Consider the following 12,731-nt stretch of genomic DNA (forward strand, 5'->3'; position numbering starts at 1 on the left):
TGCACTTATTTATAAAGGTCCAACACCCAGAATCAAATCAAATCACATTTATTTATACAGCCCAATATCACAAATTATACATTTGTCTCAGTGTTTACAGACTGTACAGGATACGACACCCTCTGTCCTCAGACCCTCTGTCCTTAGACCCTGTCCTTAGACCCTCTGTCCTCAGACCCTCTGTCCTCAGACCCTCTGTCCTCAGACCCTCTGTCCTTACACCCTCTGTCCTCAGACCCTCTGTCCTCAGACCCTCTGTCCTTAGACCCTCTGTCCTCAGACCCTCTGTCCTTACACCCTCTGTCCTCAGACCCTCTGTCCTCAGACCCTCTGTCCTTAGACCCTCGCATCGCACAAGAAAAAAAATGAAGAAGAATGAAGAAGACAAATATCCCAAGAGAAGAGCTCACCATGAACACCATGCGGTGGGTTTGTACTCGACCTGCTCGTTGTCAGCAAGTGTGCAATAATTAAAGGGTAAAGTAAATAAATAAGGAAATGTGCACATAAAACAGGAATAAAAAAACAAGGGACAAAAGAAATAGAGTACTAAATACAGGAAGTAATAAACAGAGTAATGCAACAATAAAGAGAAGCACAAATGAAGTAAGGCAGTGCAGCGATTAGAACAGAGCAAATAAGAAAAAGTGAGCAATTCAAATGTTTTTGGAGGCGGAATAATTTATTTTGCCTTTAAAATGATGAAAAAGTAGCAGGTCAGCGTTGAACCAGGTCGCAGGACAATAGTTTGCACACGGGGCACCTGCTCTACCAGGTGAGCTACAGAGGTGCCTTATATATAAAGCAGGTTTTGTCAAACTATCATAACACTTTTCAATGAGTAAAAACTAAATTATAATAATTTAATTAAATTGCAACTTTTTGTACTTTTACTTTTGGCATATTAATGATTATTTTTTAAATACGTCCTTTTTAACATTTTTGGAGACTTTTTTGACATGCTACAATATTTTACGACTTTTTGTGATATTTTTTGACAAACTATGATTTGTCTCTTGTTGCATGGTATGCTATAATACGACTTTCTTTTCGACATAAGCTATGACACTATATTAATATTAATGGCACACTATACTACGAGTACAGGAAGAAGAAGTGAAGAAACTCGGTCGTCCTCAGTTTGGTCTGGAAGCTCTGCACTTATCTGGGGAGAAAAGAAGAGGGACGACATCTTGGATTATTCTGCTTCATTACATTTGTGTACATTTTCTTCCCATAAGGAGGAATAAATTGCACAGAGACACAAAGTCAAGCTGACCGTGCAGAAAATAAAATGCAACTTTTTTCAAGATACTTTTTAACATAACTCACTGCAACTGTTTTCATGACTTTCTTTGTGATCTTTTTTGACATGTTACAATATGACTTGTTGAAACACTATACTATAACTTTTTTCATGACTTGTTTCATAACATTTATTTGAAACAATATACTATGACTGTGAGAGTTTTCGACACACTTATACTACTACTATATACATGCTGGTGTGGCGGGCCTAGAAAAGTGAGCACTAACTCTACAAGGGCCACCATATTGGATTTCTTCTCTATGCGTTTACATTGCATTTAGCTTATTCTTCAATGTGTGACAAATGTACTTTCTATATATGGAGTTTTATAATAATTAACAAACACAAGTTAGGTATATATTTATAATAGCTTACCCTGCAACACAACTGCAATAAGCACTTATGATATCGCCAGTTTTCTTGACTGCGCAGTTCTATGTCGAATGTGGCGTTTGGGAAATGTTCATTGAATGTGTACATTACACAGAACTCATTGTAGAGTAGTAGGTTTGTTTACGACACACTTGAAGAATAAGCTAAATACAATGTAAACACGTAGAGAATAAATCCAATATGGCGGCCCTTGTAGAGTTGGTGCTCACTTTTCTAGGCCCGCCACCCCAGCATGCACTGCGATTCCACCGGAAGCCCGAAACTCCGATTCCGTCTATAAGGAGACTGACGTGTTGACACTATAAACTGACTACATGAGGTTGACACCAAAGATGGGGTTAATGTACGTCATCGTGACGTCGGTTGTAAACACGGAAGTGGATTGTGAATGCGCTGCGGCTAACACATTCTACCTAGCTACGGTTTAATTTACAGATTTAATCCACGAAATATATTAGCGGTGCTCTGAGTAAACCTGACTCAAGCGTTAAACAACAACACTGTAAACGTCCACCAACAATACTTACTAAATGGTGACGAGGAAGGAGCGCGTGCGGGCTGTTAGACCTGTTTACTTCCATGGTGCACGAGGACACTTCCGGGATGTTTCCGAGCCGGCGGAGGACTCTTTCCTCTTGATTGACGGCTGAGCGGCTGCAGCTGATGAGGAATAACTAAATAAAATCCTGCTTTTTGCATTAATGCATGAGTCTGATATCATATATAATAGCAGAACAGTCACAGAAGACTGAAAAAGTTATGAATAAAGGCACAGTATAGTATCAAAAAAGGTCATGAAAAAGTTATAGTATAGTGTTTCAACAAACATTCCAAAAAAGTTATATTTGTCTTCTTCATTCTGGGTGTTGGACCTTTATAAATAAGTGCATCTAATAAGAGTTGAACTCACAACTTCACAAAAACAGTTTAATGGTGCAACACATCATCTGGTCTGACAGTTGATGAGTGTTTCTTTGCGTATTTCACTTCCTCATTTTGTATGCAAGACCTTAAAACTCAGTGTACCACATAAGGACGAAACACACGACCCTTTGACTAAATGATGAAAAGGCAGCAGGTCAGGGTTGAACCAGGTAGCAGGATAATCCTTTGCACATTAGGCACCTGCTCTACCAGGTGAGCTACCAGGTGCCGCAAACTTAAAATAGGTTTAGTCAAACTGTACCATAACACTTTTCTATAACGTAAAAAAAGATGGTTTGTATAATGATCCCCTTCTTCCCACGTGTCATTCATCTATGTGTGTAAGAAATAAAAGCATCTGTCCTATATAGTTATACTTATATAGTGCATTAACACTGGAAGGTGAAGAATAGCATAATGCATGAAGACTCTTCCATATCCCACAGACCGTGCATCCAGTCCACCTGCAGCCGTCAATACACTGAAACACAAAATAAAGAGTTTTGAGTTGCATTCATTTCCATTTAAACCAACCTTGGTGTTTGAAATTAAAAGGATATTAAACAATCATCGTTCATTTAAATTATATTTATTTTGTCATCATGCAATTAAGCTTGTATAACAGTGTTTTTATGACTAAATGTTTCTGTGACATTGGGATCCAGCAGCTGCTTTTAGTGTGTTTTACTCTTTGAGATAGGGTACACACTTAGCTCTGCATAATTTGTGCACTAGCCGGCACAGGTGTGTACCTTCCCTTACCATTTATGTCCACCAACATGGCATGTTGTTAGTCAATCAATATATGCACACATCTTTAAATCACTGAGTATAAACTGTTATGCCATCACGAGCATATTTTCCTAACAAGAGGAGCGTTACAATATTTAAGCAGATGGTAATGTGAGGCAATAACAGATCACAGGCAAAATCATGTGCTGTGAATCAAAACTGCACCATAACTAATAAAAATACAGCTGAACATGTTACACACTGAGATTCAACTTAAAGTATGTTCAAGCAAGTTAAACTATATTAAGATAATAAGAATAACATAGGAAGTATGTACATCATGAGCCGGAAGTGCTCATCTACATAATAACAATAGTAAAAATCTAACAAAGTCGATATAAAAGTAATCAAAAGTCATGTTCTTTCTCACAATAATCTACTTTTCAACTAATTCGGGTGAATTTGACCGCTGGGTCGTTTGTTTTTCGGCCCAAACTGTACCAACTGCCGTTAGCTGTTAGCTCAGCCGTTAGCTTAGCTGTTAGCTCAGCCGTTAGCTAGCTGTTAGCTCAGCCGTAGCTTAGCTGTTAGCTAGCTAGCAACGGACGCAGCCGCCATTTGTTTGTTTGTGACTCCGACTGACCTCATAGATCACAAGAAACTGCAGTTTTCTCTCCCGTTGTTTCTTCTCGTCCTCCACACGAGTTTTTGAAGCAGATTCGTGTTTGTTTCAAGTTGTTGTCTCAGAGTTCAATATGTGGAACTCGAGGAGGGACATTGAACGTGCTGTTTTGTCTGTACACACACACACACACACACACACACACACACACACACTAAAAACTGGCAGGACATTGGATTATAATAATAATATATTATTACATTTAATCAACATTACACATTTTGTGAATTTCAACACATCTGGACTTCTTGGGCCCTCATAGTAAATCAAAGTAACATTTTATTATTATTATTATTATTGTAGCTAGAAATATACAGTATCATGAAAGTACCTAAGAAAAGTACTCAGTTACATCAGTCTGACACCAAACTACATCAGTTTATCCAGCTGCTTCTCATGCAGACGAACAGGTGAGGTGACAGGTGTACAACTGAAAAGAAAACATCTTATAAACACAGAGACTTTGTGGTATTTTATTTTATTCAACATGTTATTAGCGATGCATCATGTCTTAGACGTCGATCTGAAGTCTGACTGTTAGTCAAAGTCTATCTTTGTCAAACTGGCCCCAGGCTTGAACTTCTTAATTTAGGATGTTTTAGTATTTTTGCAACCCCTGATCTTAATATCTTTTCAAAAGTACCACTGTGTGTGTTTTTCCGATCAAACTCATGCAGATTTACTTTTCTTACGAGCTCCTCTTTGATCAAAACTGTCCATTTTCCTCAGCGGAGACGGAGCGTCTTTGTATTTCTTCCTCAGACACTGCATGAGTGAAACCAGCAAGCTCCCAGTCATCATTAAGACAGTAAATCTGCATATTCCCTTTTTCTCTTTTTTTAATAGTACAGTTCCTTTACGCTTAAGTAGCCCAAGGAAAGACAATACTCAGCCACTCTTCAATTATTTATTCTCACATCACCACAAAAAGATGACAAATGCTAATTCTGGTCCGTTCCCCAGCTGGGCACCCAAGTGCTCATTAGTTTTAAAGAAGGTTAATCCATTTAGGTTTTGCATATTGATATGCCAATTATGTCTAATCGTGGAAGAGGCATCCGTCAAGGTAATAGTGCATAAACACATGCAAGAACATTAGGGAGAAGTCAGCGTTATAATAAAGTAGGTGTTAATTGGTGAGGGGAGGACTGTCGGCTCACTCATGTGTGTAATGTACAGCCGGGTGAGGAGGGAGGAACAGGGGGTCTCATCAAATGTTCCCCCCAAAATCATGTCATTTGCAAACCCCATGCTGCGAGCTCTCTGGGTGTCGCGCCCAAACGCTTGACTGAAGAGGAGGGTCACGGGGGCAAGGGATTGTGGGAGCTTTTATTTTGAAGTTGCAGCGTAGAGAAAACAATTTCAAAAGCAGAACATGCAATCTGTAAATAAGTGGAGAGAAGTTTGATTTGGTGACTTAAGGTGTGCTGTATCAACATGTGCAGGTTACGTACAACTATTGTTTAAATATAGTCGCTGAAACTTATTTATAATCCAGACGTGTGAAGAAATTCAGCCCAGTTTTAATCTAGACATCAAGTCATATTTTAACCTTAAATAAATTCCTTAATTAATTTATAGAAGTATATCTACAAAATGTACTTATATTGTAAAAGGTAATTATTTACATTATTTTATCTATTGGTACATTATTACATTTTATTGATGCATTAATTAAAAAATATTAAATTAAAGTAACAAAAGTAACATATAAAGCTACTTTTATTATTATTATGAAGTGGGTTTAATTTAATCTAATTTATATACTGTTGGGTAGAAATATATATTGTATGTGATATATGAAGTAGCCATCAAATAATAAGACATTTTTAATTCTCTAGTATAGTACAAAGACCTCAAAAGTGCATTAAACTGCACACAAACTAAAATATAAAATTGTATTTAATAATCTCTTGTAAAATATATAATTTGTTTAAAAAGTAACCAAACTAAGTAAAAAAAGAAGCTCGATCTCCAACTCTGTTTTTACTTTATTTAAATTGGATGCATGTAAACAGGCACACATTGAAACATGAAGCTGCTGAAGATAAAGGTTTATTTTAAAGTTGCATAAACCAGTGTGTGTGTGTGTGTGTGTGTGTGTGTGTGTGTGTGTGTGTGTGTGTGTGTGTGTGTGTGTGTGTGTGTGTGTGTGTGTGTGTGTGTGTGTGTGTGTGTGTGTGTGTGTGTCAGACTGAGACACTGAGAACTGATCCCAGTGTTTCTATGAAGCGGTGAACGTCGCTGAACGAGTTGTAGAGCGGCGCCGGAGCGATTCGTAGCACGCTGGGCTCCCTCATGTCACACTGGACCAAAACAAAAAGACAAAGTTGATGTGCATAAAACATCGTTCTGCTTTTAATCTCAGATTCAGGCTGATTTGGATTTTTCCAATACAATAAAACTCTTAAATCTAATTTATACTCACGACGACTCCCCTCTTCTCCAGCTCCTGGAAGGTCTTTTGGACGGGGACGGAGAAGCAGAGCGAGAGCTGGCAGCCTCTCTGCTGAGGGTCAGAGGGCGTGAGGATGCTGACGACAGGTTTGTGAGGCTGCGTGGCGTCCTCACTGAAATAATGCTGGATCAGATACTCCAGGTAGCCAGTCAACAGGAGGGACTTCCTGCGCAACGCCTGAATACTGGTCATGTTAAACACCTGGGAAATGGAAATGTATTCACAAAAAGACTTTTATATCATCTGATCATATCGTTGACGTGCAGTGAGAAACATATATATGGTTCCTACAGTTTAGGGCAAGTCAAATTTCAGAATTATTTCAAATCTGAATTTAATTTAAGACCAATTTTACAATATCTATTATTTTTAGATTTTAAAATGCATTTTTTAAGACTTTTTAAAGATTGATTTAAGACGGTTTAATACCACTTAAGGCCTTGTTTTTAGATTCATGAATTCACTGCCTTTTATTTATATTTTATTTTTAATAATCCGGGGGAACCTTTGGATTAGGAATTCCTGAAGGGGTTGAATTTATTTTAAAATGATTTTTTAAGATAAATAAATGCACTGAAAACAGCTGTTTTTCTTGAAAAGTTGATGTTTTGGAGTTACATGCTTTTTATAGGACACTGACAATATTGTATCTACTCTATGAGGGCATTAAGAGGCATGAATTAAAATGCAGAGCATATTTCTTAAAGCATTTTTTGGGAAGTTGCTGTGAAAACATTAAATCAGAAGACTGCAGTACCTCCAAACTGGCCTGCAGGGGGCAGACCAGCAGCATGGACTGGTTGGACAGTCTGAAGGCGCTCACTCCAGGCTGCAGCTCCAACACTGAGAACACAAACACACTGATACTGTACACAACAACTGCATCTGTGTGTTTGATTTATTACAGTCATATGTGGGGAGACATGTGTCTTTTAACAGGGTACAGGGATATGTACTCTAGATGTAATACCCAAAGAACACCACAAGGTGGCATCATACAGCCACTGGCTTCAGAAGACCTTTTTAATATTAACTATTATAATAAAACACAATACGTTGGATGTCACATATAAACATGGTTGAGGGGGAAGTATACAAATATTTTTTCCTTTACCATTATTCATCTGGAACCGAGTTTTCAGGTCATGTCCCCACCATCCCACCAGCCTGCAGGAGAGACAATCATGGTATCATATTCATATTCTCAATGCTCTCCACATGATGGGCAGCATGTGACTGTGTGCTTCCTGCGGATGTGATTCTTGTGTTTCACACAAGAGGTTCTTGTTTTACTGAATGGAACAAGGCGCTCGTCTACAGTAACACGGGGACCAGGATTGTGCAACAGAGGAAGAACTTCGACCCATTTATCCCAAACGTCGCTGATCGCAGCTGGTTTGTCTCTTTCACGTCGACCAGCTCTGGTGTCACGGTTGTGAAATCGGATCACCCGAGACATCAGGTGAAATGACTCCTGAGACTTTGTTGCTCCAAAGATTGGCCTTCCCTTCTCTTCATCCCACAGACTGGCACACCTGGTTCTAAATGGTGTTCAGAGCCAGTCCCTATGTAATCAAACGCAATCAAAATAAAGTGCATCAAAGAGACATGTTCTCTTTGGGTCTGAACAGCGACCTGCCCACATCAAAGTGTCTTTGTAGACACTCTGCACAGACGTTCCACTACACATCTGAGAGTTCAGATATTAATAACTGCTTTCTTCTTAGTGCTAAAATATCTGGATCAGTCAAGCAAAACAATTCAAAAGAAATTGAAAAACGATCTTACACACACACTCACGCAGGTTTGACGGTGTCTTTGTGTTTCTCGTGGATGAATGCCCCAGCTAGACCTCCAGCACCTGCGTTCACATACTGTGAGAAGACAGCCATCACTTCCACATGCACTGTATCGTCCACATGTATTTGTATTCTCACATTACACATAAACACGACACAAAGGTCCCATCAGCTGACCTTGTAGGAGCACCAGCAGGCAAAGTCCACTCCCCAGTCGTGCAGCTGCAGCTCGGCGTTTCCTGCAGCGTGGGCGCAATCAAACCCCACATAACAGCCCTGACAGACACAAAGGACCATTAGTTTTACCACAGTGTAGAAATACTCTGGTACAAGTAAAAGTACTGCATTTAAAATGTGCGTGTGCATGTCCGTGTGCGTGTGCGTGTCACCTTCTTCTGGCCGGCCTCGGTGATGGCGGCTATGTTGAACAGCTGGCCGGTGTAATACTGAATTCCGCTGAACATCACCACAGCGATGGAGTCGCCCTCCTTCTCGATCAGCTCCAGGATGTCCTCAGTCCTCAGAGTCTCTTCTCCCTGAACAGCAGCACAACCACAGAGAACATTCAGCTTCTCTCCGCCGCACTTATTGCACTTTGTGTGACATGTTTGGACGTACGGGTCTGGGTGACAGCAGCAGCATGCTCGTCTGAGGGTCGAACCCTCGCAGTCTGATCTGAGAGTCCACAGCGTACTGAGGACGGAGAGCAAAGTGCAGGAAACACAGTAACATTCATAAACAGTTGTTTTGTTGTGCTAATCCTGTGTGAAAAGTGATATATTAGTGCAAGACTCTTCATTCTCAGGGTTCTTCAAGCTTTCAGCTCCTTCGGGATGGAATATGTTGAAGACGGACTTGAAACTTAAGTATTTAATTTGTTAAATGCTTTAAAATCCAAGATGAAAGAATGAAGACGCAGATTCTTTAAGATGTTTAAATCTACAAAACAGACTGTAAACATGTGCTTCCTGTTTGATGCAGAGAGACAGACAGAGAGATAGAGAGACAGACAGACAGACAGACAGACAGAGAGACAGAGAGAGAGACAGACAGATAGAGAGACAGAGAGATAGAGAGACAGAGAGATAGAGAGACAGAGAGACAGACAGATAGAGAGACAGAGAGACAGACAGATAGAGAGACAGACAGACAGACAGACAGAGAGACAGAGAGAGAGACAGACAGATAGAGAGACAGAGAGACAGACAGATAGAGAGACAGACAGATAGAGAGACAGAGAGACAGACAGATAGAGAGACAGACAGATAGAGAGACAGACAGATAGAGAGACAGAGAGACAGACTGATAGAGAGACAGACAGATAGAGAGACAGACAGATAGAAAGACAGACTGATAGAGAGACAGACAGATAGAGAGACAGACAGATAGAGAGACAGACAGAGAGACAGGCAGAGAGACAGACTGATAGAGAGACAGACAGACAGAGAGACAGACAGACAGACAGACAGACAGACAGACAGACAGACTGTTTGCATCTGAAACAAAGAATCTTAACACTGAATCAGCAGCAGCAGTATGAACAGATCCACACTGCATCACCAGACCTTCCTTTGTTGGAAGGATTACATAGAGTCGTGTCCTCGTGCACTTTGACCTGCACACTCACGTGGTCTGAAGGGAAGGCCTTGTCCTCCAGGAGGATTTTGTGGCGAGCTGCTGTCGGTCTGTAGAAGGAAAGCTGCAGAATAAACACAAGAGGTCCTCTTAGTGCTGAATATTCCATCAGAGTTTACAGATGTTTGAGCTGCAGCTCCTCTCAATCGTCTTTAATGTAACGAGCATGTTACCAGTAGAAGGTGTAGATTCACTGTCAGGCCGTTCATCAGGGCGACCTCCTCAGCTTTAGCTCCTGGAAGAGAAACACGTCTTGTTGTTTATTATCATTAAACACATTTAATATTCATCTCTGATGTGTTTTCAGAAGAGACAACACTATATATTAATACATGATATTACTAAGTATTCTGCAATGCAGCCAATAATCTATATTCATCAGACACACACACAGACAGACACACAGACACACAGAGAGACAGACAGACAGGCAGAGAGACGGACAGACAGGCAGACACACAGACAGACACACAGAGAGACAGAGAGACACACAGACAGGCAGAGAGACAGAGAGACAGGCAGACAGGCAGAGAGACAGACAGACAGGCAGACACACAGAGAGACAGACAGACAGGCAGACACACAGAGAGACAGACAGACAGACAGACAGACAGAGAGACAGAGAGACACACAGACAGACAGAGAGACAGACAGACACACAGACAGACGAGAGACAGACAGACAGAGACAGAGAGACAGGCAGGCAGAGAGACAGACAGACAGACACTTTATTCATCCCGAGAGAAATGTAGGCATCCAGTAGCTTAAAGACGTAACATTACACATCTGCCTGCGCATCAATAGAAACTGTTTCCTAACTGCAAATATGTTGTTATTAACTTTGGACTCTGGAAACAGAGCAGTGACCTGAAAGCGCTGCTGCACAGAAGAGTTGTTAAAAGTTGTTGAAGCATCACATAAAAGAAGTGCTGAAGAAGCTTTTAGACTTTTAAAAGTAACGTCTCTGACCGACAACGTCCGCCATCAGCGCCTCGATGGTGTTTTCAGCCCACGCCCACGGTCGGGAGCCTTGAGTGTGGCCGTGCGCACCCCTATAAACAGACATTACTTTATGTCACCGAACATCCATCTCCTTTTTAAAAAATGTGGAATATAAGAGCGGTCTCACATTTTGGCCCACTTCTCCATCTCCACCTCCAGGTACTTCCTCGCCATTTTGGGCTGAAGTCCCAACGAGTTTCCCACGAGGTAGATGCATTCCTCGGTGCCATCGACCAGCGAGAGGTCAGCTACAGAAACACCAGAGGAAGTAAAACTACTCTCAGTAACTGAACATTGAGGTCTAACTAATAACCAGCACTTTGATGCACTACTTTGTACTCACAAGGAGGCAAATCTGATATTTTGGGCACCAGGAAGTGGTCCCTGAGGTGCCGCAGTGCGTCGTGTTTGTCCAGGTACGCAGCCACTTCTGCAGAGGTCGGCCTGCAGCCCAGCGCCGCTGAGACCTGCTCCAGAGTCTCTCTCGGAGTTGAGCCAACAAACTGCTCCATGACTGTGATTGACTGTGATTGTGAGGCTGCTGGCCTGCAGACAGAGGACACACACACACACACACACACACACACACACACACACACACACACACACACACACACACACACACACACACACACACACACAATATTGCAACGTGCAGATTCTTATCACTTAATGTGTAGAAGCAGCAAATAACTAACTCTCTTCTGCAGCTCACTGTTCTCCAGCACTTCCTTGTTCCTGACTAACATGTGACTCAACCGACCAATCAGAAGCGAGGAGGACTGATTTAAAGTTGCCAATACAAATAATTTCTTGTAATAATTAATGTTTTAATTAGGTCTTAATCTGCTTATCAAAAGAGCTCCAGATATGTGGAGAATACAGAGCTGTCCTCCAGTATGTAATCTGTTTTTATATTTCTGTATATATAAATACACATATGTGTATCAAACATGCATTTGTATACGGGAAGAAAGAGGTTAAATAGTTTACAGTAACTCACAGTTTGCAGATGAGCTTCCTCTCCTCTGACAGAAGTCACACTGAGTCAACCTGCGCTGGGTTTTATCTCTTCAGTTCAGCGTCACGTTAATCATTGCCCTCGTGATGCAACTCTGATTGTTAACTATACAGAGTGTTCTGTGCTGTAACTCTCGGGTCAGACTAACTCCTGTAATCACATGTACTTCTGTGCAACACAGAGAGAGTTCCGCTTTATCATGGTTTCACTTTCTGGTGCGAAAATGCAGGAATAAAGGCTTCGTGAGAAGAACATAATGTCTAACTACTATGTGTTGTTTGGATTTAGGGAACAGGTCAATAATTGAACTCTTGTTCGTGTGTTGGACTCAGGTCACGTCAGGGGAACACATTCAGTGTGACATTTGCAATAACATTGTTATTTGTATATGTCTCTTACATTGTGCTGTTTTTAGATTTCATCCTTTGGATACTTTAACTTTTAATTCGTAAGATGCACGTGTGTTTTTATCCCTTTACATACATTTATTTATAAATACACAAACTTTACTTAGAATTAAATGTGTGCTGCGCAGTGGACTTCCACTAGATGGCAGCAAAGTGTTGATAATCTTAGAGGTGAGAAATAAAACCAGTAAATATCACATATATACACTATTATACTACATATAAATAAACATTAATAAGATGTATCATGTTAGCTGTGAGGACAGGGAAATATTGCACTTTATTATTATTATTTATATTATATATATATTATTATATTGTTATTATATATAGAGATAAATAATCATTCAGAGATTGTAAATAATAATA

At 40.5% G+C, this 12,731-nt stretch overlaps 1 protein-coding gene across 5 annotated transcripts; it reads right to left on the reverse strand.

The window, feature by feature from the left end:
• Positions 1–4,502: 4,502 nt before the first annotated feature.
• Positions 4,503–12,100, reverse strand: kynu (kynureninase). Of its 5 annotated transcripts, none has more exons than XM_029450867.1 (15): positions 11,938–12,100; positions 11,278–11,487; positions 11,062–11,182; positions 10,902–10,984; positions 10,106–10,167; positions 9,925–9,996; positions 8,916–8,990; positions 8,687–8,833; positions 8,475–8,573; positions 8,299–8,372; positions 7,613–7,665; positions 7,256–7,341; positions 6,469–6,699; positions 6,232–6,346; positions 4,503–6,185 (listed from the first exon to the last, which is right to left on the reverse strand). In XM_029450867.1, exons 2-15 carry the CDS (start codon positions 11,444–11,446, stop codon positions 5,974–5,976), a joined length of 1,599 nt encoding a protein of 532 aa, XP_029306727.1. In that variant the 5' UTR covers positions 11,447–11,487; positions 11,938–12,100; the 3' UTR covers positions 4,503–5,973. The 5 variants fall into 5 exon arrangements, with proteins under 5 accessions (XP_029306727.1, XP_029306721.1, XP_029306737.1 ...); XM_029450861.1 differs by having other exon boundaries at positions 11,278–11,480; positions 11,938–12,099; XM_029450877.1 differs by lacking the exon at positions 11,938–12,100 and adding an exon at positions 11,633–11,700 and having other exon boundaries at positions 11,278–11,480.
• Positions 12,101–12,731: the final 631 nt, after the last annotated feature.

Source organism: Cottoperca gobio, chromosome 2, assembly GCF_900634415.1.
Source record: "Cottoperca gobio chromosome 2, fCotGob3.1, whole genome shotgun sequence".
Lineage (NCBI taxonomy): Eukaryota > Metazoa > Chordata > Actinopteri > Perciformes > Bovichtidae > Cottoperca > Cottoperca gobio.

Excerpts from the sequence above, each read along its gene's own strand:
- kynu (XM_029450867.1), bottom strand. The coding sequence starts at position 11,446 with ATGGAGCAGTTTGTTGGCTCAACTCCGAGAGAGACTCTGGAGCAGGTC. Across the intron at positions 6,347-6,468 it reads TGGAGAAGAGGGGAGTCGTC|TGTGACATGAGGGAGCCCAG; the intron begins GTGAGTATAAAT and ends GTTTTGGTCCAG. Across the intron at positions 6,186-6,231 it reads AGTTCTCAGTGTCTCAGTCT|CACACACACACACACACACA; the intron begins GACACACACACA and ends CACACACACACA.